Raw genomic sequence first — 25,617 nt, forward strand, 5'->3', positions numbered from 1 at the left:
CTGCCTCCTCTCAGCAGTCTGTTTGCTTGTGTTCGCCTCTCTGTGTTTTTTTGGCGGTACTTGGTGTTTTACGCAAGGATCAAGGAATGCTGTTTATTGCGTCCTGGCACGTATACAAGTGACATTCCTTTGACCCGCCCCTTTGCTTCCCTGTGGCCGAGCGGGCAGCGTTGACTCACACTGGCCCTTTTTGATGATGTCATGGTTGCCGCGGAAACCTCTGGCTGACCCGTGCCTGTGTCGAATAACCCCTTCATTAAGGCCCTGTAGGCAAGGCTGTACTTCGAGATCTCAGTGCACACAGATCCCCCTTCTCTCTTGTCTCCTCTTTTGCATCCCGCTGTACTCTCTGCAAGTGTATCAGCTCATTTCCCCCTCTCTCCTCTCCTTTTATTACCCATTACTCCCTTGCTTCCATTATTTTTCTTGTTCTCTGCCTTTTCATCTGTTTCGCCTTTTTTAAATTCCCCCCCCTCATTTCTCTCGCAGCCGTTAGCAGGAAGTCATTCTCAACAGCGTAATGTTTCCCACAGGCCTCCAGATGGTTTGTGTTTGAGTGTGTATGTGCGTATTAACAATAAATGAGGCTGATGTGAGTTGTATTTCACAGTTTGGCCCTCTATTTGTGAAAAGCCTTGTGCGTTCCTGTAGTTTTTGAGTGTATTCAGAGGTTTGTGTGTTAGCATGCTGCGGCGGAGGCAGGTGTTTTGGGGTTTGTTGTGTTTTGGATGTGTTTGTGTATGCTGTGGCTCTGCTGGGTGTGACTGTCCATTTCTCTGCCCTGAGGTTACATAATTTCAGGGTAGGGATCAAAAGAGCTAATCAGGTGTTAAAAGCGTAACCATGGAGACTGTATGTTTAGTGGAGAACGCCGGTGGGCCCTTGGGGAAGGGTGTGTGTGAGTTTCTCTGTGTGTTTAAGTGTCTTCAATGTCAGGAATTACTTGTGTCTTTAAGCTGAAACTAGACTAATTGCAGTTTCAGTTTCGACATGGTTTGCTTGAAAATAGTGTTTAATTTTTTTGGTGTATTAAAGTGCAAATTACTGATATTATCTTTGCACTGACTTTTTGTTCACGGTCTGGTCCTCATTCAGTTTATTCTGCCTGAGAATCACTTGGTCAGGAAGACAACATCTGACTGACTTGAGGAAACGTTTTTTGTTTTTACATCATGTTTAGGGACAAAGTTATTTGAGAAATTAATTCTAACTAAAAATTTAAATTAATTTTAACTAAACATGGAGACTGGGTATCAATACAGATTTCTAGATTATATTTCATTCTGATTCACAAGTTCCTGTTTTGATTCTGATTTTATTTGATTCTATTCCAGTTAGTAGCCCTACCAACAAAAGATAACGTTCTATTTATTGTAAACTTGTGCTGCAGTTTTGTCATCTGGCACCAAGTGCTCAGTTGGATTGTGATTGGTTGTTAATGATTGTATCTTTCATTAGCTGTGTCTTTATTGTTATAGCTGTGGTGTAGAGTTACAATGATTAGGCTATTAACATTTTATAGTTATTGTCCTTGGAATGAACAGGCCTTAAAAGATAGCCTAGATTGTGTGAATTGTTTTGTATTTTAATTTTTTTAAGCATTACTATCAGGATCATTCAAGATTGTTTTCCGTGCTCTTACTCCTAAACCAGCCAATCAGATTGTAAATGGTTATCTCAATCTGTAGGTGAGACTAGACATAGATATAATACCCTTGAATATTTCATTTGGTGATATTAACATCTGCTCCTCACACATACACACACTTGCATGCTTTCATTTATTGCTGCCATCTGCATCTTTCCCAGCTGAGTCACATCTGGTTATTATTCACCAATCAATAAACTCTAACCAATCCATATATCATGATGTGTGTGTGTGTCTGTGTGATGGGTGGCATATTCATGAGACACCTGAGCTCTCCTGACAGCTGTGTTTTTGTGTTTGTAATGTTTTCTTTTGGTGCTGTTTTGTAGTAAATCTCACACAGGTGATGGCCCACCTGGACTGAACCACACTCACAAATCTACACGTCACTGTGTGTGGTCTCAAGGCTGTTATCAGATGAATCTGATTTGCTTAATCACACAGTTTGTGTGTCTGTATTGGCCTTGATCAGCATTTTAAAATGAATGATCCATAATAATAGCTCTATTCGAGGAGTTGTTCAGTATTGAAATGGAGACGCTCCCTCAGTCTTGATGCTGATGGGTAAAGGTGATTGATTGACAGGTCTTCTGCCTCATGTTGATTGATGGGCTCTTTTGGGTCTGACCTTTGACCCCATACCCGAAAGATTAAGCTGCACATAGTTGAGAAGTTTCAGTGGTTGTGTGTGTCCAAACATTCCCTTCCTCCTCCTCAAATCTGCTTCCTTTCAGGATGGACGTTCTTTTGGGCAGGTTTTCCCAAAACTTTGTGGGTTCTTTGTGAAGGAACTGCAGAAAGGAAGGAGCATCTTAAAAATGTAGTCAGAGACGACAGCCTTTTGGTCAGTGCTCTGACATATAACACATATTTGAGCTTCGGAGACCCGAGATTGAATCCTGGCTCTTTCTCCCATTTTGCTTTCTGTCTCTGCTCTCTATATGGTCCTGTGTGTATATAAAGGCATAACACACCCAAATTACGTCTAGATAAATTTAATTAAAAAAAATTAACATACTTTTTCATAAAACATTATAAACACTTAAAATCTCGGGGTTACTTCAAATAAATATTTTAGGTCAAAGGGGTTCGTCAAAAACAAAATATTACAATAATATTCCATATGTTTATTAATTCTGAAGAGGCTATGTGTTTTATAAATAATAATAATAAGCCTAATACTTGCATTTTTCCATAATCATGCAGAATATTTTTGAGTTCTAGTATTAATCAACAGATATTGCTCCCAGATCTCCTTCTAGGATCTTCTGGTGTGTGAGATTGATGTTGCTTCACCTCTCTCTGGTCTTGTGGTTGGCTGTGATGTGTGGAGGAGTTTTCCTGCGACTCTGTTTTGTGTCACACGCTCTTCTGCGGCTCTGTCTGCTGTGAAAGTTCAGATGAGGTCCTCGGTGGGCTCCACATCTCAGTTCATCTGCATTTGTCCCTCGAGTGATGTTTCCTTAACTTCCTTTATGCTTCATTTGTTAGGTTTAGTTTTCTTCCTATACTCCTATCCTGCTTTCTCCTTTTTCACACTCTTTTGCTCTTTCTTGCTCTTATTCATTTTAGCCTACTTTTTTATTATCCTTTTTTCTTTCTTGTTTCCCTTCATTGTGCTCATTTTTCTTTTCTTTTTTTGCTGTCTTTAAGTCTTTCTTTTGTGCCTTCCCCTTTCCTTTACCAATTTTTTTTTAACTTTTTGCTTTCTTGCACTCTCTTTTTCTATGTCGTTTGATTCATATCCACATTTGCTCTCTTTTTCTTTCTCTCTCTTTTGGTCTTTCTTGTGCCATTTCTTTTATTTTTGGTTCATTTTTCTCTTGTGCCTTTTAATTTTTGCTATTTCTTTTTTTCTTTTACTCTTGTTCTTGCTTGTGCTCACTTTCTTTTTTGCTTTTTCTTAAGCTTTTTCTCTTTCTCTGCAATCCTTTCAATTCTTTTTTGTTTTGCTCATTCTTTAGCTTTTTGTCTTTGACTCTATTATGCCGTTCTTCCCCTCTCTCTATCTCTATCTCAGCTGATGTGTGATAAGTGCTGATGGTTGTGTGACTGTAACACTATGAAGTGGATTAGAGAGGCAGCTCTGTGGGTGTGTGTGAAACTGCAGGAATCGGCTCTGAATATTGTGCTAATCAGGCCTGGGGAACTCGGGTTGGAACCGCTTCAGCGTCACTAAAGTGCAAGTGTGTGTTTAGCGCTTTAATAAAGTTTGCCACGCTAACCTCATTAGTCTCATTCTTTCAGGCTTCTCCCCCTCTGATCACACACCAAATTACATTAGACCTTTTCCTGTCACCATTGCAACCAGCCCACTGTTTTCACTCTTTCCTTCTTTTTTACTTCCTCTGATAGCTCTGAACGCCAAGCTATATCTGTAGCTTGCAGAGCATTGCATTCTGGGCCCAATAAACCAGCCAATGAAATGAAGCCTTGACAGTTAGGTGAGAGATTTGACATGTGAGAGATAGAGAGGGGGTTTGCGTCTCTGAGGGTTGAGCTGTATAAGAAGGAGAGATGAATTGCATGGAATAGGAGAACTGGCAGGAATAGATGGAAAAAGGGAGCACAGGTGGAAAAATATCGGAGTTTTTTTTCACATTTAGTTTGATTGCTTAGTCCTGACTACTTGGAACTGAGAAGTTGTTTTATTCATGTTTTTGTCGCATTGGATTTACCGGCAAAACTTTACATGCACAAAGCAGCACTGCCGCGGATGCAAGAGATGCGAAAAATGCAAGCTGCTCTCCGAAGACAATTTATTCAGAGATAAACAGCTTTGAAGAATGTGCTTCTAGTATAAGTGTGACCAGGAGCATGGAAGATGCAAATTATACGTCATCAGTAGCATTTTACCAACAATTGCATTCATTCCAACTGCAAAATGTACAGTACCTCAGAGCTCAGACCACCTTTTCAGGCAATTTTCACACCAACCCAAAGAGACTCTGGTCTGCACCAAAAGCATTGGTTTTGAGAAAGATTGGTGGGAGGGGAAGGAGAGAAAAGAATGCACTCTCCAGTGCTAATTACTTTGCCTCTTTTCACTCAGTCTGTCTTGTCACTAATGTGCACACACACATTCACACACGCATCTTCACATTAAGTGTTTCACAGACTTTCAAGCACACCGCTTCGTCATTATTTCTGCATTTGTAACGGCTTCATGCTGCGGTAGAGAGAGAGAGTGTGCATAAAAACCAGAAGTGTTGTCAGCTAAGTAAAGAGAGAGAAAGATACAGAGAAGGAGATGGAACAAAAAAATGAAAAAAATAGCAGTTGAGAGATACAGAATACTCCGAGACTGCAGAAGACGGCGGTTATAGGCAATGCGGTAGTGTGGCGTGTTGGTTATTGTTGGATATTATTGCTCGGGTTCATGAGTGAAAGGTTCAAAACAGGCTACAAACATCCGGTAATATGAGTCTATACATTATATGCTTTTTCAAAAATGTTACCTTTAGGAATTCTGTCGTTCAAAAGTTTAGGGTTGATTAGTAAAAAAAAAAAATTCAAACAGGGTTACATGCACATTTTGATCATGAAATAAAATACAGTACAAGACAAAACACAAAGTTGTTATCTATTCATTTTGAGACCTTACTGTAGGCCTAATATGTGTCCAGAACTCTTCCCAAGGAGACAACCCCTCCTCTCTAACATCGTTTACTCTGCTAGCATAGATTCATAAGTTGCTATCATTGCACTGGCCCACTCTTTCAATTCTGGGGCTTTCATTGTCTTCCAGTGTCTCAAAATAATCCCACTAGCCATTGTAATACATACCATAATAACAGAAAATACACGTTTTGAAACATTAGGTATTTTGAACTTAAAACATCCATAACTTGTTTCCAGAATGGTTTAACAAGACTGCATTCCCATTATACAGTGTAAAAATTTACCGGTTTCCAGCTGGCATTACCAACATAAATGATCTTTCATCAGTTTCATCCTGAAGAGTCTTACCGGAGTGTGGTAGTATCTGTGGAGAATCTTATATTGAATGAACTTCCCCCTTGCTTTTTATATATTTACCATACCCTAACCCCACCATAATGCTCGACCATTTTTAGAGTCAATTTCTTCACCAATGTCCCTCTGCCATATGGTCCTTAAATTTCCCAAGTCACTGCTCCTGAAGGAGTTCACCATTTTATATAATTGTGAGCATTTATGAGATTCTTGTGTTTTTAACGGTAGGTTGATAAGATTGTTTAAGGTTTTGAAAGACATCTCTGATGCTCATCACCAAGGCTGCATTTATTTGACTAAATAGTAAAAACAGTAATGTAGTGAAATAGTATTACAATTGAAAATAACCATTTTCTGTTTTATTATATTAAACCTTGATGGCAAAGCTGAATTTTCAGCATCATTACTTCAGTCTTTAGTGTCACATGATCCTTAAGAAATAATTTTAATATATTATTTGAAGTCAAAATACTTTGTAATTTTGATCCTCGCTGAATAAAAGTATTAACTTTCAATGTAAAAAACTGATATTGCCTCGAATAAGGATAGGCCTATTTACATGATAGAAAATGCTCTGATGTTGCGTTTGACAGACAGTTATGTGTATGATCCTTTTAAGGGTGTAAATCAAGCTGGGTTCAATTGAAATTGTGTGGGGGGAAAAGGCAGTCTGGAACACTGGGGTCTGAAAGCGGAAATACGATTGGCCAGTGGTTTTCTTTGAGGTATATGAGTTGATGAATAAAGATGATGTGGTGAGGTTAAAACTGAATGCTAAATAGTAGTTTTCCCCAGTGCTGTAGATTGAGGGTTGTGTTATCCTACCCATGCAGTGTTAAGAGAAACAATCCGTGACCCTCAGCACACCCCAAACCACCTGTCTTTACTGTAGTAAGTGAGGTCAGGCAAGTGTACACACACACACCCACAGTGAGAGAAAAATTGTCCACATGCAAAATAGCAGCACACATTTACTTTATTTTTCCAGCAAGTTAGTTACAAATACACACAATTACACACAAGCTTCATGAAAACCACATGCTACTTTTCCATAATTCCACTATAAAGCTCAGACCCCCTCCATGTTAAAACAGTTTCTTTTTGATGACTAATCTGTAGCTTACCGAAAAGTCTCCGCTTCGGCAACATCTCCTCTGTACTCCCATATGTTTAGTGTTTTACTCAATGAAAAAGGCTTTTCTTTTCCTCTTAACTAAGCTTCTGCTTCTAGTTTGAAATTTAGCTTTACACATGCCTGTTTCATGGTTCATTTGTCCACACATTTAGGTCGGGCAGCTTTGATCTCATGAAAGGACTCCAACTCCCATGAGACTTTGCACACCGTTTTGTGGCAGATTGACTCAATCGAGTTGTAATGGCCGTGATTCCCATGAGCCCCTAAAGTGTAGTCCGGTTCCCAGGTGAAATGCAGAGGTTTAATTAGTGCTGGGTATCGATTCAAATTTCAAGAATCGATTCGATTCCGATTCTCAAGATCTTGAATCGATTATCATTATTCGATTCGATTCGATTCGATCCGATCTGATCCAATCTTATATTTTTAAAATCAAAAGTTTTTGTTCATGAACAATCAAGTTTTTGTATTAAATAACATTCACAAACATACATTAATGTTGTAAAAATGTATTGTTCACTCAATGTATTGATGTTAGATAAGGCATTAATGTTAATGAATGGTATCTTAATGTAGTGTTACCAACTAAACAGGAGATAAAACGTGTTTTATTTGACTTGACTGTCCTTTTATTTAATCCAAAACTGCGTTCATATTTAGAAGGCCTTTTAAACTAGATACAACCGCACACGATACCACTTTAGGGGCTGTTCACATATCGCGTTTTATGAGCGTGCAAATTCAGTGAGAAGCACTTCAATGCATCTCAACAGGTCATGTGACAAAAACCAGCGGTCTTTCCGTAACAACATGGAAAGCTCGGCCGAACAGCGGATCATAGCTGTACAGGGCGGCTTTTTATTTCTCATCTCAATGAATATATCTAGTAGTAAAGCTAATGCAAGGGCTAGAAATCAATTAATTATTTGATGATACTTCCTCGTCATCATGGAGAGCGCAGTTTGCACCGCTTTCTCCTCTCCACAAGCGCGTGCTTTCCCTTTGCGTCTGTCGTTGCTATGCAACCATGAACAGAGGCGCGCCTAGAAAACGAATTTGCACGCGCAAAAAACGCGCTATGAACGGCTCTTTCCTCCTCTCTTGTCAACAAGTGGATTCAGAGAAACCGCATTAGCAGCGCCGCCGGTCGCCATGTCTCGGTGTGTTTATGAGGAAAATGTAGGCCTGTTATTAAATCGATCCTCTGAGTTACGGATCGATCTTTAGAAATTAATATGAAAATCGATTCAGAATTGGTGAATCGATTTTTTCAACACAGCACTAGGTTTAATGGAGGTCGGTGACTGTGGAACAGGTGTGGGTTGTTATGAGGTGGACGTCTGGTGGGATGGTCACATGGCTTAAATAGACACAAGTGTGTGACTGGATGGCCATGGCCGTAACTAAGGTATTAGTTAAATGAGAGTGCTGGGAAAGAGGGAACAGGAGAAAGCCATTCTGCTCGGTTTCATCTGTGATCGTGGTCCAGATGCACATCTGGGGTCCAGACAGCTAGCCCCATGTGTTTTCTGAGCTTTACTTTGCCTCCTGTTTTTGTGATTCTCTCTTCCTCTGTTCTGTGGTTTATTGGTGTTGGGATAATATCTCACAGGCATTCATGCAGTGTCACGATAAAGTGTGATGTTTGTGTATACGCTACATCGCAAGCTAATAAAAAAAGACTAGAAGTAATTTAAACAATCAGCCCTTTTTCCAGCATCCTATAAAATCAAAATAACAAGGCTGTTGACAAGATTGCATTTGTGTGTTTTGCGTTTCTGTCTAAAGGGTTGAAAAGGCAGTGTTAAACTAGTGGAGTAGGATTTAAAAATAAAAAGGAATCAATTATTAATACATTAAAAAATACAAATTTAAATAACTAACATTTCAAATGTTTATTTTTATTTTACTATTAGTTCAGTTAAACAATAAAATGCATAAATGTCATTTTTAAATTCACCCACGGGAGCTGTCAGTGAATTTGTAACTGAATTTTAAGTGAGCATAATTTCAAATCGCATAATTCAGTGTGAAATTAATAGAAATGGTATGCTGTATGACAAAATATTTTGCAAACATGTGGTGATAAAGCAATATTTACTCCAAATATGCGCACCTTTGGACTAAGAGTCTAGTGCGCCTATGTGAACACAAATAAACCGAAGCTGTCGTGAGAGAATTCATATGTGCGATGATATTCTATTCAAAATGTAAAAAATTACAGATGAATTTTGCCCTCCTGACATAAATTAAGAAATGAATGTCATTGCAACCCAGTTTTATCATAAACAGTGGTCAAATTTCGAAGCTGGAGTCTTTAAATCGTTCTAATGATACTCAGTTTGTCCCGAGCAAGTAGGGTGTGATGTTTTAAACTTTAAAGTGCAGTGAATGTTGAACAACAATAATCTGGGGCCGTGATATATCTTAAGTTCGCACATAAAGGGGTTAAATATCATTTGTTTTCCATGAGCTATTTTCCCCTCTCAGAGTGCGTGAAAGCAAATGTTGTTTTCTAACATTCTGCCATGAAACTTCTGCACCTCCCCACCTCTCATTTCTGTGTTTTGCTATGAAAGTGACAGCTAGAACTGTGGGTATTCTGCAGATGTTGCCATGGAAACCTTATACCCCATTTAAATGTTGATCATTTGAGAACACTGCTCATTTACTTGATATAAAGGTCAAGGGTTGAATGTAGAAGGACAGGACAACAAGTACATGTCTAACCTGATTAGTTCTCTAATTGTTTTTCCTCTCTCTCTGATCTAACATGAACACTGTTCTTTCCGTTCCTCATCAAGGTCTTGCTGCAGTCTGATGAACTTTTGCTCCTTACTGGGTTCATGACAGACTAAAATCATTGCTGCAGAGATGAATATGTGTTTCCTTCGCCTGGTTAAACCTGATGTTTTGCTATTCAGACCTCAGCCCTGCATTGACTCAATCAATTCACTCCTTCCCTCAGTCGTAAGCGCCCACTCAGCATCCTCCACACCTGATCTATCATCCTTTACAAAGTAATTATCCACTAAAGCTTCAGCAGGGATGCCCGTTAGTCTTGAGGTGAAAAGTAAGAGGCTTCAGCAGCAGCTGTGGGTGGGAGTCCATTTTTAGCTGAGGACACAGATGAGGGACAGGTCAGGTCATTTCCCAGTGGTCATAAACAGAGCCATTAGCAGCCCGTTTTCAGCTAATGTAGCCGTAATGAAAACAACATGGACGCCACAAGCACAAACTCCTGTCAATAGCACGCCGTCATCTCTGTTTGGTGAATCTGATTGTGCTAGGGTTATGAGGGAAGCACTGTGTGATGGGTTTGATTGCTTTTGCCCCTTGGGAGTTGTCCTCTTTTTCCTGTCATCTTTGTCAGTGTTGAGGGATTTCTCAAGCTAAATTATCTACATGTAGATGGGGGTCAGATGGTCTCCTGCCTTATCCACCCTCCCCCCAAACTCCTATAACAGCTTTTTTTTTTTAACCATCAGGGAAGCATTGCACTGCCCTTCTTCCACATTTTAATGCACCCTCTATAACTCCAAACACGCAATGATTCATTTTAATGTGTGGGCTGTCTGGTAGGTAGTGTAACCTTTTTTTAATGACTTTCTCATTGTAATTTTGCCTTTAACATTGACTCTTAGCACTACTTTAATAGATCATCAACTGTGACTAAAATAAAATAATGCAACACCAGCTGCGATGTCGATTCATGAACGAATGATTGTTAGGAATCTGTTCTTGTTAAGGAGTCAGTCATAAAGAGGATTCATGAAACATTCGCAAGCTCGCTTGTTTATTATCAGATCAGACTTATTCTTGAATTGGTCAGAGCAGTTAATGAGTTCACAACTGATTGTAAAACCAAACGCAATTTTTCAGTTATGCCTGATTCAGATGAACTGGAAACCACTACTTTGATAATACTTTATGATTGTGAGACTTCAATCTGTTCACTGATTTGTTGTTCAGATGACCTGTAATTGAAGATGCGTACATATCCACAACAGAGTTTTGTTTTAATTAATAATGGTGTTTGAGACTAAAAACCAAAAACTTAAATCACATCCTAATCTATATTAGGCTCTAAAAATCACTCTAAATATAAAAGAATAGCGGAGTCTACACCATATCTCAAACGATAATGGCACAAAGAAACGTTTAAACATAAAAGGCAGAACAGTTTCTGTCATTTTAGTGTGTGTCTGCGTGAAGTAATCGCAGCTGCTAACACACACAAGCTCTTGAAACCCCGCCCTCTGCAGCAGCTCATTTGCATTTAAAGGGCCAGGCACAAAATGGTGCGTTTTTGCAAACCCTCAAAAAGTGACAACTTTAACATGCTATATAAAAATATCTGTGGGGTATTCTAAAACTTCGCACACACACACTCTGGGGACATCAGAGATTTATTTTACATCTTGTGAAAAGGGCATTTTACCACCCCTTTAAACAGAACAATATAGGCAGCTGGTGTGGATGCTAATTAAAAAATCGTTATAGGTATCTTTACAGTATTCATTCCTGGTGTGAACGGGCCTTAACTGTTTCATTGTAGTCATTTCTTTACTCTGGAGCCCTGCCAACTTGTCCAAAACATGATCCAGACACTGATGGGTCACAGATGAAATGGGTGTGAATTGAAAGTGAATGAACGAGGAATACGGGAGTGGCTAGAAAAAGTCTTCACTAAGTGAGCTAAAAGGCTGTATGGTATGACATTAGATTGCCTCTAACAGTGATTTAGAGACAGTCGGGATGTTTGTGGATATTGGAGTCTTAATAGTGATTGATGGCTTGTTGACTTGGAGAGCTCATTAGTATTGGATTACACATTTCTCATTAGTGGTCTATTAGGCACATCTAGCTGTCACACATTGACAAATTATAGGCAGGTTACACTCCACTAAGAAACGTCAAACATCGCTGCCAGACAAATTGTGTGATGAAATCTAAAGAACAGATCCCTTGTTCATTTAGTTTTTTTGCTCTGTTTTTTATTAAATGTATCACTACCAATAGCATTACCTGAAAAAGACTTGGAGTCATTTCCTAGTGGTTAGAACATGTATTTAGACATATTGTGATGTAGACGTGCTTTGTTTTCCAGATCTACTTTATCCATCCTTTTCATTGGGGAGTGGTTAAATATCTGTGCTAGCAACCCAAAGGTTATAGAATCAAACCCCACGTAAAATGACCTGAGAATGGTTACCATTTTGCCCTTGAGCTAGACATTTAACAGTGATAAGAAGGGGTGGGAATCTTATGGCACTTTAGATTCAATTCATAGTCCAAATAGTTGTTGATTCATCTCAATTTTTCAGTAACAGCTTAGTCTTGGAAATCTTTGACAAGATTAAGCCAAGTTCACACTGCACGATTTTGTCCACTAATTTATCATCTAATTTGAAAACGATTGGACCATATGTACGAATAGCATACGAAGTCCAATATGTAAAAAAAACCTAAAGGAATACCCACTAGTGAAAGCATGACAACTTCTACCAATTTTATTGGTGCAATGAAATAGTTTTGCAAAATGCAATGCGAGTTTCCATTCATGAGGGAATGACCCCCCTTCGTGGTGAAAACTGTAAGTCACTGTAAAGCATCTGCTAAATGAAAAATCACTTGTAATTGTCAATTAGAGAGGATGAAATCAGCATGCCTGCCCTCTGAGAACCACCAAAGGTTTTTATCTTGTTACTAGGTATTTTTAGGTATCTTATGTACATTATAATCTCATTTACTTCAGCACTTTAAAGGTGTTGTTGTTTTTCCCTGCAGTGAGAGAAGTTTAGCACAATAATTTCAGGTCCACTGGACTCTGAGCTGTGTTGCATTAGTTTTATAATATCCTGTTGTTCTGATCGTGTTCTTTATATCTTCAGTGAGACAGACTGGTGTTTATCCCTCCTGTCTCGTGTAAGAGTTCTTGGACCAGAATGAGTCTTGAGATCAGAAAACCTCAAAGACTGCAAGTGGGCACAATTTTTTTAATAGAGCTTTGAGATTCATGTAACTTTAACAAACGGGCAAGCGTACACACGCGCACCTTCAGTGCTCTGTTTGGACTGGATAAAAGCCTGAATGTTCTTTAATGTCAGTCCAGTTCAAGCAATCTCTAGTCCCCTTCGTTTTCACACGCAAGGCTTAGACAGGAAAAGCACACCGGCCATCCTAAAATTCTTTGATCAAACTTTCTCTTTTCCTCCATTTCCTTCTTACCGTCCTACCCTTTTTGTCTCTTTTCCTTCCATCGTATCCCTTGTTCTTTAATGTCTTTCCTCTTTTCTCACTCTTTCTGTCTGTTTCATGCTCTAAGCGTGCAAAGTGGGTAAATCTGTAGATCTGCTGACAGCTGCCTTTGAGAGAGGCCAGCAGAAGGGGTTTGAAGAGTGCACAGAGGTGCACGGACGAATGGAGCTTTGATTTCTGTGTTGTTCGAGTCAGTGGATTTTGGCACAGAGTTACATTACATCAAATAAAGCTGTCGGCCCAAATTACATAGAATTGTGAGCAAATAACATTTCTTAGTTTAATCTTTATTTCCTTTTTGGTTTGTTTTTTAAGTTTGAAGAAAGGATGTGGTTTTTTGAAAGGTCAGTTTGCCCTCTAGTTAGTTGTCTCGGTGTCTGGCTTGACCGTCTGTCCTCTCTGTGGTGAGTGCTGCTTAGTCACTGTCTGATCCTGCTCTGGGCTGAAAGTACCGCATCAGTCTCTCTCTCTTTGTTTCTTTGTTTCTTTGTTTCTTTCTTTCTTTCTTTCTTTCTTTCTTTCTTTCTTTCTTTCTTTCTTTCTTTCTTTCTTTCTTTCTTTCTTTCTCAATCTGCCTTTCTACGTACCCTCATTTCTTCCTGCCTGCCTGCTTACCTTGCCTGGTTTCCTTCCCTCCTAAATAACTTTTTACTGACCCACTTTTTTTACTGAAGGATCCTTCCTTCATTCCTTCCTTCCTTCTTTCCTTCCTTCCTTCCTTCCTTCCTTCCTTCCTTCCTTCCTTCCTTCCTTTCTTCCTTCCTTCCTTCCTTCCTTTTTACAATTGTTCCTGTATTCCTACCCACCGAAGTACCTACCCACCTGCATACCATCTCCTTTTCTGTCCATCCTTTCCTTCCTTCCTTCCTTCCTTCCTTCCTTCCTTCCTTCCTTCCTTCCTTCCTTCCTTCCTTCCTTCCTTCCTTCCTTCCTTCCTTCCTTCCTTCCATCTGCTTGCTTACCTCCCTTCCTGTCTACCTGCCTAACCAACGTCCTTCCTCCTATCTCCCTGCATTCCTAATTACCTTTCTTCCATTCTTCCTCCCTTACTTCCCTCTTGCCTATCTGCCTACACTGTTGTCCGTCTGTCCGTCCTTCCTTTTTTTCTTTCCTCCCTTTCCAATACCTTTGTCTTTCATGGTTATTTTCTGATTCTCTTTGTTATTGGTGTTGTGATTATCATTCTCCTCACTATGGGCAGGAGATGCATGCTACAGTGGAGGAAGCCCATTGCGCTTTATGCTGGCTGGTTGAAGGGGGTTCTCTTGGACAGAGGGCCTCTCTCTTGAACAGTTTGCCTGAAAAGGGCTCATTCAGTTGAGCAGGACTACGCCTGCCTCCTCCCTCTTTCTGGCTGTGGATCATTGTCAGGCTTGAAAGGAGCTTTGACCGGTTCCAGACGACTGGTTCTGCACCATAAAACTCCACACACATTGATAAATGGGCTTGCCCCACAACATTTTGAATCCATTGGCATATCCCAGGGTATTTTGGGATTGTCAGACAAGGAGGCAGTCAGTAAGTTAAGCAACACGAACGGTGCAAGGAAGACAGAAAAAGCAGCCCGGCACAGTCAAACAGAGAGACAAGGCAACAAGGTCAGGCTGAAAGAGAAGCCAGACAGACTTATCACTCTTATACAGCACAAAAGCTATCATTGAGCTTATGTTAGCATTTTGACTTTGTGTATAGCTGAGCAAAGACTATATATGTGGTTCTTTATTTCTTTTCATATTGCAGATGTCAATGTTAAGGATAGTGTGTGAAAGGCTCCAAAGATGGCAGTGTATATGTTTTAAAAAAACTTGCTGCAAAGGGTTTATTATAGAATCCCTGTTTTCTCTTTACACTCCTCCACTCGTCACATGGTCACGCTCTATGAAAGCTGGCTGTGGTTATCATGGTCACCCTTCGCCTCTCCTATGAGTTTGAAAAATGAATGTGCTTTTGAGTGCTGATCTTGCATTATTCATGAATCCAAGTTACTTCAGGATACCCTGAACTTTCTCTTTTAGTAATCCTCCTCCTGTCTTTCTCTTTACTACAGGGAGTACCTCAGCTACCCTGTGCCAAGGCCTTATACAACTATGATGGTAAAGAACCCGGAGATCTCAAGTTCAGCAAGGGTGACATCATCATCCTGCGTCGGCAGGTGGATGAAAACTGGTACCATGGAGAGATGGGCGGAGTTCATGGATTCTTCCCCACCAACTTTGTCCAGGTCATCAAACCTCTCCCACAGCCGCCCCCTCAATGCAAGGCCCTGTATGACTTTGAGCTGAAAGACAAGGAGGCTGACAAGGACTGCTTGCCATTCTCAAAGGTGCTGAACATTTGTAAAGACTTCGAAATTAGTCTTTACTCTCGCATTCAAATGCACACACCCATCCACAAGTTCATAAAGAAATATGGTAGCACTTTACAAGTCAATTCATTCAAATTAGTTAATGCATTAGATATTCTTACTTTGAATAGAAAAAGAGGCATGAGCATTCTTCAGAATTTCTCCTTTTATATGTTCCAATAGGGAAAACAAATAGTGACTAATTTTAAGGGTGAACGAACAGCTCTGCTTTAATGTTGCAGAAACAATAAGAAACATTTTCTTCAAGTGTGCAAGTTAACCTCCAGCAATTTGTGTTTGGATAGATTTTTGTTCAAAACAAAACATATGCCTGGCTTTCATTCATGCCTTCGAGTTGCACTTTTTCTTTTTTACTTTTTAACAAATTTCTGTGAAGGCTTGTGGCTGAATAACAAGGAACCTGTTTTATTCCGTCTGCCCTCAGGATGATATTCTTACTGTGATTCGTCGTGTGGATGAGAACTGGGCGGAAGGCATGCTGGGAGATAAGATTGGCATCTTCCCCATATCTTATGTAGAGGTGAGTCATATCAGTGCATTTAAAACTGTCATTGGTTCCTGACATTTTCACATTTAATGTTTTATATTTAGATGTTGTACTCTTCAACACGGCTTTAGTCTTGGAAACCTTTAAACTTTTCTCCACCCTTAAAGAGTTTGCTTTCAAAAGTTTTAGTTGTTGCCATTTTTGTCACATCCTGTTCATTTGGCCTGTTTTTCATCCCCACCATTTCTTTGTTTCTGCTCTTGTTGAAACGCACAGCTCTTTAAGCATGCAGATCTCAGAGAGCTCTCAAATGGTTGCTAATTATTTGAGCCATATTGAATTCTCATCAGACTTGAATCTCAAAACACCAACCGCTTTGTGTCTCTTTATCAGACATGCACAATCTTAAAACACTGCTCTCTTTAATCACTCAACCTCAAACAAGAATAGCCTCAATTATCGTGGCCAACTTCATGTGTGCTCCTGAAAGTGGCAGCATCTCAGTTCTCAAAACACTTCACATCTTTAGTCCCATAAACATAGACAAAAACCTTTATGAACCCTGGCAAAGCTAGCGTGAGCTATGCCAGCCACGTGTCTAACCTGTGGGAAAAAATAACCATCAAAAGACATTCAAAAATAGCTTCTGTCAGAATGTTGCTTCTTGAATTGCATCTCTCTCACTCAGAGCGAGAGGACAAGGGAAAAGAGGGGCGGAGGCTTCGAGCTTACACAAAAGCCTTGCCAATTTTCACTAAACCACACTTTTTCCAAGTGAATGCTTTTGAGAAAGTAATCTCTGATACCAGTGACATCAAAAGTGACATTCACTCAGGTTGGTACTTGAAATAGAGTAAAAGGGGGAAAAGGTTTTTCTGTTCCCATGTCACCTGCCACCGTAAATTTGTTTTCAAAGTGACTTTGAAATGGAATCAGGCATGCGTCTCTTAGTGGCCGTCATATATGCAGACAGAGTTTAATGTCTGCCTGAGTTGGCAAGGTCAGCACTAAGTTTTGATGAGCTGATCTTGAAGTTATTACATTATATTACCATTCATGCTTGGTGAATCATAAGTTGCAGCCCTGTATTGTTTTTAATTCTAGGATTTGCTGTAGCCTTTGGGTCTAATATAATTTGCTCTACTAGTCAATTCATTATTATTTATTATTATTTTCATTTTTTAGAAGTGACCCAACATGTAATTATATTTACTTAAAATCAAATGTTTTATATTATTATTATATTAACTTTTAATTATCATTATTGTAGCTTTTTTTGTCACTATCCTTTGCTTAGATTACAGCTCTGCACACACTGGTCATTTTCTGAACTAACTTTGAGGTGCATCCTGGAATGCTTTTTAAATAGTTTTGAAGTTGGCTTGTATGCTGGACACTTATCGACTGTTTCTCCTTCTCTAGGCAGTCAAACTCATGAATTTCAATTTAGTTTTTTATAAAAAATTTAGTTTAGTAAAGAAATTCATTTGTAGGCACAATTTATATTTGCCTATGAAACTCATTTCAAGCATTTTACTGTAAGCCTTGAGCATGAGGTCTAATTTCTCGCCAATGTACCTATCTCATATGGTTTCATTTATGAATACTTTTACAAATCAGATGATGTTTGAATAAATGAATAAATTCCAAGAATGCACTAAGCACTCTACACCTGTATTCACTATCTATAGCAGCGTTCAATCAACCCTTGTGACCTAGATCAGCTGAATTCAGAGTGTAGGGTTCTTCATATGAGTGGTCTGATTGGCTTCTCTCATTTGTGCAGAGAGTGAGTTTCTCGGGGCAATGTGTGTTGCTCTGTCATTAGCTGGAGACTCTCTGCTCGTATTCCTTTGATTTCAGTTTCACATGAAATCAGACATGGCCTGCAGTCCCATCACATCACACCCACCACCCCACATACTGCTCACCAACGAGTCTTTGAACTTTTCCATCGCTTTTTACTAGTGGTGCAACAGATCACAAAACTCACGGTTCAGATATTGCGGTTTTTGAGTCATGGATCGGATCGATTTTAAGATCAAAAGGTTAAACAAAAGGGTTAATTTATTACATAAAGCCCACTTTAAGTACTTTGTAGGGACTTCCTACGAATTCCTGAAGGACAAAATCCAATCCCGGTTTACATTCTTGGTTTTTACTTGGATATATGTCACAATAGGGAAGAAAAGACTATAGCAACTTCTGTTTCATGCCGACTTTAAAGATTCATCACAATCTCTGTCCTTTCTTAGTTGTACCTTTCTGTGTACTCCTGTTTCTTTCATTCTCTACAACTCCTCGTTAATTTACATATAAAAAAGTGTGAGAACTGTGGCCTGGCAGTTCATTTATGTGACATTTTGAGCCTTGCTGCTCATACGGGCACTGTTGGTTGAATCTGGCTCTCAACGTTTCCAATAGGCCAAAGTTAGATAATAGACAATAATAATAGCATGTGCAGTAAAGTGTTATTTATGTGTACTCTCTCTTCTACTTTCAGTTTAACAGTGCAGCTCGACAGCTCATAGAACTGGACAAGCCATCTGATGGTGGAGGAGACTCCAGTGAAGGGCCATCGTCCTCTTCCTCAGGCCCACAAGCCAACGGCTCCCAGAAAGCTACTGGGGAGAAGAAGAATAGTAAGAAGCGACACTCCTTCACCTCCCTAACTATGTCCCATAAGCCTTGCCTGGCCCCTCCACCTCAGAGACACTCCATGGAGATCAGCGGGCCGGTTCTGATCAGCTCCTCCAACCCCACAGCAGCGGCCCGGATCGGAGAGCTCAGCGGAGGCCTGTCCTCCAGCGCACCTTCACAGGTGAGAGATGATGGATGGATTGACACCCATGCAGCATATCAAACCATCATATAGCCTCATGATGGATGGAGAGATTTGGTGATAGGGAAACAGAGGATGGATGTGTAGGATAGAAAGGAGAGGAAGATAATGAGAAAGCACGATTATTATTTCAGCATCACGGTGGCTGACCTCTAAATGTTCTGTTCCTCATCCACTCTTCCTCTCTCCATGTTATATATAGATTAGTACTCATAAGTGAGTGGAGGTAAGGGCATCATCTCTCACTGAGGATGAGCTTCTCAGCTGTGGCCATGGTTACACAGCCTGATAAGTTCACATGCGCGCACACACACACACACACACACACACACACACACACACACACACACATTATTCCTGTAATAGCAAAGCTGAATTTTCAGCATCATTACTCCAGTCTTCAGAGTCACATGATCCTTCAGAAATCATTATAATGCCGATTTGGTGCTCAGAAACCATTTCTTATGATTATCAATGTTTAAAACCGTTATGCTGCTTAATATTGTTGTGGAAACCGTGAACAGCATTTATTTGAAATAGATTTTTGATCAATTTAATGTGACCTTGCTGAATGAAAGTATTAATTTCTTTAAAAACTTTCAGTTTAAGAAGTGTATATACTTACTCTAACATGATTCATTTTATTTCCCCAGAGAAACTATTATTTCATTTCATATTTAATGTAAGAACTAAAAACAGAAAAAAAACTAAATGTAGTAAAGGTCAATAAACACAAGCTGAAACGATCTTTGAGGATCTTAATGTCCAAATAAAAAGGTGTTTATTATTATTGTGGTTATATAAAGCAACATCATAATCACAATTATTTTGTGAATATTTAATATCTTGCCCATCCCTACTATAGTGTGACTGGACTTCTGTACTTCAAAGTTTTTGCATTCCAACCTTGGAATTCTGAATTTGTAGATAGAATTATTTTGTTTTAAAATAAAAAAAAGTCCCAAAATGTACACAACATAAAAAAGCATCACGTACCGTAATGTAAATAAGTTCTCACAGAATATGTAAATAACTCAATTAGTGGTCGACCGATATATCGCCACGATATTTTTAAAATAATAGCCTGCATGAACATGTTTCTGTGAGTGACGTTCGGTCCATGCGAAATGAATGCGGACAGGAATAGAGTTCAGCTTCACCGGAGACGCGATCGACAAATTTAAAATCCTTCATTTTAAAATATGCGGCGCTACATCCAGTTGCCCACCAAGTCTCTTCAAAGGTCTTCTGTGCACTTTTGTATGTTGCCTTAAGATCGCTTCAGCTGACAATAAATAATTGTCGAGTGACCGTGAAATAGAGGGAATGTGCAACAATGGTTAAGTACCAAATGGTTAAATTTGCCAAATAACTACAAATAGTAGCTTGAAGGGGAAGGAAAGTGAGCATCGTGTCAGGCATCCTGCCCACCCTCCAGAGCTTGTCCACAGCAGCTTACTGTTCTCTCCTGTTCTGTCAGCAGTTACTCTCTCTCATTCCACACTGTCCAACATGCTGTCCGAGCGTTTGAGAGCACTGATGCGTGACAGCGCTCCACCACATTAAACATTCCCACCACTCGCTTGCAGAGGTTACCGCAGCAACCCTGGAATGACAGTCACTCACAGCTGTTCCACTGGTTGCCGAGCAATGCTGTCTCTAAGGAGATGGCAGACAGACTTGTCATTTCATGTGATGTCAGTTCAAGGAAATTTCCCGGAATGTGGAATGTATTCCCCCTCTACTTTACACTCACTTTAATTTGTTTTATTTTCATTCCTTTTAAAAAATGTAGGACTCTTGTGTCTCCGGTTGCTTTGCTAAGGATGAAATGACAACGATGGAATAAAAAGACCACTTAATGTAACAGTCAGAACCATGGCCAAGCCTAGTCTTTCCTGACATTAATAAAATAGCAAAACTTAGATATTTTAAATACGCTGAAGTGTACATGACCATCAAAACATTCATAAATTACTTTGTAGCGGTGCCACAGACAAAGCTGTCATTTCAGGTTACGATTTAAAATGTATTTTCCGTCCAAAAATAAGGAAATTTAAAATATTGCCCTGTTAAACCATGTAAGAGCAAGTGTGTGTGCATAGTATCTAGTATCATGGTTTCCATAAAAATATTAAACAAAAATAAATTTCAACATTGATAATGAAAAAGATTTTTTGAGCAGCAAATCAGAATATTAGAAATGATTTCTGAAGGATCATGTGACACTGAAGACTGGAGTAATGATGCTGGAAATTCAGCCTCGGCAAAATATATTTTATATTGTAGTAATATTTCACAATGTTGATGTGTGTAAGAGTAACAAAACCTTAGGATGATAGTGTATAATATTTGGTAGACTTGTGCACTTTATTTATTGTTCCCTTCTTTTTATTTTGTTACATAAATGATAAAGTTTTTGAAGGTACCGGTATACAAAAACAAGAAGTATTTTTGACAGACCTGGCACCCAGGTTGCAGTGACCAGAAACAATCGGAAAGAGCAATCCTGGAAGTAAGAGGAATAAATGATCTTATAGTTGAACTGGTTTCTCATAGTATTAAATACTTTTCTTGCAGGTGAAGTTATAAGAATGATAAGAATCCCACTGGTAACTGGAATTTTTTTTCTCCATGATGTTTGTTCCATTGATGTCATCACCTATCTGATAATCCATCACCTCTGGAGTCCTCTTCTGTGGGACAAAACACTGAACACAACAGAAGACACACTATACCTCTTTGCTTTTAGTTTCGGCCTGTCTGTATGCTTCTGGATCCATTTTCGTGTTCATAAAGGAACTGTTGAGCCGAGGTGTTGTGAAAGATGACCCCAATTCAGTTTTATGAGAGTGAATACTTGGCGCAGATGGAATGAGGAAGCATGTGTGGTGGCCTTAGCAAACATGTGTTAACGCTTTAAGAACGTGAGACGGTTTCTCAAGCGACAGAATTCGTCATCATGTGTTAATATGAAACCAGCACAGTGTTTTGTGCTCGCACCTAGTGAGTATATTTACACAAGACACCAGTCCATTTCCTGTATGCGTAACCAGAATATTTATCATCTACAGTCTGTTTAATAATCTATAATTGGTGTTTTTGTCCTAGTTTCTCCTTTACCTTTTGCATACTTGCAGCATATTGTTTCATTTTTTTTTATTATTTTTTTTTTATTCCTCATCATACTTGCTCTCTTTTTGTTTTTTTTCATCAGTAATGTTGTCAGGCAACACAGCAAAACACAATGACAATTGATCTGTTGTTGTCATCTAGTACTATGAATATCGATATCATCTCTCATTCCCTCTCCCCTTTTGTCCCCTTGCATGCCCACGTTTTTTTCTCTCACGCTCTTTTTAACATTCCTATTTAGGCGTTTTAGTGCTAATAATTATCCAGACACTCCAGATCTCATAAAAGCCTGTTTGAGCCTGTAAAGTGATCCCCCTCCTTTGTGGCAGCAGTTATGCCCTCTTATGAGAGTGATGTATCGATTTACACGATTTCTGTGACACATTTGGAATATATGAACCACAGACTTATTGCTTTCTCATATAATTCTAGTTTGAGGGAAAGAGAGAAAGGAAAAAATGGAGGGAAAAGGCCCTTTAGAAGGATGAGGATATTTGAAGTGATAAAAAAGAGAGAAAGAATGATAGGCGCTTTGACATTCACTTTTTACCAGAGCTGATTTTGTCCCCACTGCATTATAAAACACAGCAGGGATGCTTCTCTAATTACCGAGCAGGAGTTTTCTTTTCATTAGTGTGTGTTTTAATGTTTTGCTGAGTGGTCATTGCGGTTGTCATAGTGGCAGAAAACGACAGCAACAATGTTCTCTTTAGCACACAGCTTTCAGACATCCCCTCCAATTTTTGCAGCTCACACAAAAAAAGTTGCAAAATTGCTGATATTAATTTACTGACTTAAAGCTGAAACTTTGGTTTAAAGGTTTTAAAAGTTATAATAAAAGTTATATTAGGGTGGATTTGAGTATCGTCCTAGACATGCAGGTATGCGTCACACTTTGCTGAGCCACACACTTACCAAATCCCATGACTGACAATGGTAGATGTAGGAATGAAGTTATCGAACTAGTATGTCAAGTTCATTTGAGCTGAATAGGTCCACAAGAATGATTGCTCTTTCAGACTTTTCTTTTTTCTTTTCTTTTAGCATTTCTAATTGTAATGTTATTTTTTTTGCATTTCAATTAAGAACAGTATAATTACTACATATCAATGTTATACAAATCAATAATCAACATCAATAAATCAACATAATAATTACTACAAATCAATACGTTCTGCTAAAGATGTCATCTACATCACATAGATGATTTATCAAAATGGTAAAATATAATATAATCATTAAATAATGAATTATTAGTCTAATTAATATTCATGAGCAAAGCCACATTACCTCTCAACTTTCTATAACAAAGGGATATCTGTGGTTAAAAAAAAGAAGGACAAAATGAGTTAATTGCTCAAACCCTTGAATGATTGTTCTTCCTAAAATAAAAATGCTGTCATCATTGACTCTCATTTTGTTCCAAAACCATATGGCTTTCTTTCTTCTGCTGAAAATCTTTTGAGAAATGTCTGTTTTTTTGTTGTCCATACAATGGAAGTCAATGGGCTCCAATATTAAACATTCTTCAAAATGTCTTCTTTTCATGTTCTACTGAAGAAAGTAAGTCATACTGCTGTGGGACATCATGGGAGCGAGTAAATTATGACAGAATACATTTTTTTGGGTGAACTAACACTTTAATCTCATATAAATTTGGGGGTTGAATTACAATAGGGTCCTTGTAAGAAAAAAAAGTAGTTGGCAAAGTTAATTTGCATGATTTCAGCATTGTAGAAATGCAGGCCTGTACGCAGCTGTGCTATCATCCAGCTGTTGGCTTATTTTATCCAATCGGCAATCACTGATGTCATTCTCACCTGCAGGAAGTGTTGTGTCAATGAGAATAACAGAGTATTTGTGAGGGTTTGTGTGCCCTCCAGTATGTTCATATCCCACACATTGACTCACTCAGTACCCTGTACAATCTAACCTGTAGGGTGCGACTTGAGAGCTGATGTACCCTGAAGCTGAGCGGGCCTGTGGCAGGCAGATATGCTGTTTGCAGTGATGCGCACACACACACAGATTCTCATGTACTTCCAACACACTCCTCTAGCACTTACTCTTTGTGAAATCTCTGTGGAGAAAACATTCAGCTTTAGCTCCCAGCTCAACACGCTCATGCTGAAGATATACTGTTTAAAACAACAACAAATTGGACCCGTTCTGCTAAAGTTAGTTCTGAGAAATGCTTTTTTTGTATGACACTTGATTTTATATTTTATGTAATAGAGCAGTTCTTGTGACATTCATATTTTAAAGGTGCTATATGTCATTTTTTTGACTATACTAAAGCATAAAAATACCACAATATGTTTCGGATATTTAGAAAACAAAACATGCTAAGTTTACATACTCATTTCTCTGAAAAACAAAGTTATTCTACTTTGAAATGTGCGTTCCGAGTCGGAATGTCCTCTGTGTGATTCCGCCCACTGCCAATTTACCCAATAGTATTTAAACACCCCAGTTTCCATAGTGTATTTCAGCCATGGAAGCCAGCAAACGATCTGGATCAAAGATCGCAGATTCTACCGGACCTAAAAAGCCTCGGCATCCATAAGCTCTACGACCAGACGCATATTAAAACGTGGATAAATCAACTCCTCAATTTACAGTGTAAGCGTTCTCAATCTGGAAACCCGCCTGAGCGTCAAGTCTGAGGAGGGGGGGGGCGGGAGAAACAACCCTCTCCCAATATTTTGAATTAGGACTGCAGTACCCATTTCAACCACTAGCTGTCAATATTACATACTGCACCTTTAAGTGTTTTAAAGTTGGCATGAAATGAAAATTCACCCTATTTTCTTGATTATTAATTATCAAATTATTAATGTTATTAATTTATATTTTCTGAAAACATTTTAACTTTGTCTGATCAGCTTCTAGTGAAACAACACTTTTCTCTCTGGTGACATATGCTGGACTTTTCAATCGTTCGGATAAAAAAATGATAGATAGAACCAAGGCCTTGACCTATATTCTTAACTTTTTGAAAATCATTTTCCATCGGATATATGTGAGAATATGGAAGAAATTATCTTTCACTTATTCAGTTTTATCACAGCTTTTAAGTCTTTTAATACTCTTATTATATGCACACACAACAGTCCATCTTTTTTTCTTTAGTGTGGAGAGCAGTGTCAGTTCTTACAGATTTGAAATGGTTTGGCCTTCGCTCATGCCCATTTCATTACCTGTAATGAATTTAGAAGAGGCTAACCCGGAGAAGCCTGTAGTTTGGGCTTATTGGCTAGGGAACATTCGGGTCACGAAGTGAGATGTACAGATCTAAATCTGGACCTGAGGTGAAGAAGGGAGAAAAAGCCATGTCATTAATGACAAATGCCACCTCAAGACATACAATATGCAGAATAGTTGCATTTCCCTCAGGCACAGGGAGAATGAAAGAACAGGAAATGAAATCGAACTTGAAATAATTGCAAATTTCTGTATAATTATGTCCGTGTCTATTTTTTGACGAGGACTATTTTGAGCTCCTCTCTAAATACCTTTAGACACTATGGAGCAGGTTTTTCTTTTCTTTTTTAATGGATGTTCTATATTGCCTGTCTGAAGGCTCTTGTGACTGATTTGCTGAAGCGCACATGAAGTGGTTTCACTCAAAATGAGCACATAATTCGCTCAGGACTTGATATAGATATGTCACAACACAGAACATTTCAGCAGCACATCCCTTTGAACCTACAAATCTGTTTGATTCTCGCTTGTTTGTAGTGTCTCTCAGAGGTTCGGTTTATCCTGA

General features: G+C 38.9%; 1 protein-coding gene across 1 annotated transcript in view; it reads left to right on the forward strand.

Moving 5' to 3' along the window:
• Window positions 1-25,617, forward strand: part of sh3rf1 (SH3 domain containing ring finger 1) — a 49,561-nt gene that overhangs the window by 13,773 nt on the left and 10,171 nt on the right. The window contains exons 3-5 of the mRNA XM_079583685.1: window positions 15,067-15,342; window positions 15,809-15,904; window positions 18,375-18,692. Coding sequence (XP_079439811.1) covers window positions 15,067-15,342; window positions 15,809-15,904; window positions 18,375-18,692 — 690 coding nt within the window. The remainder of the gene's footprint in view (window positions 1-15,066; window positions 15,343-15,808; window positions 15,905-18,374; window positions 18,693-25,617) is intronic.

The sequence above is a fragment of the Phoxinus phoxinus genome, assembly GCF_949152265.1.
Source record: "Phoxinus phoxinus genome assembly, chromosome: 16".
Taxonomy (NCBI): domain Eukaryota; kingdom Metazoa; phylum Chordata; class Actinopteri; order Cypriniformes; family Leuciscidae; genus Phoxinus; species Phoxinus phoxinus.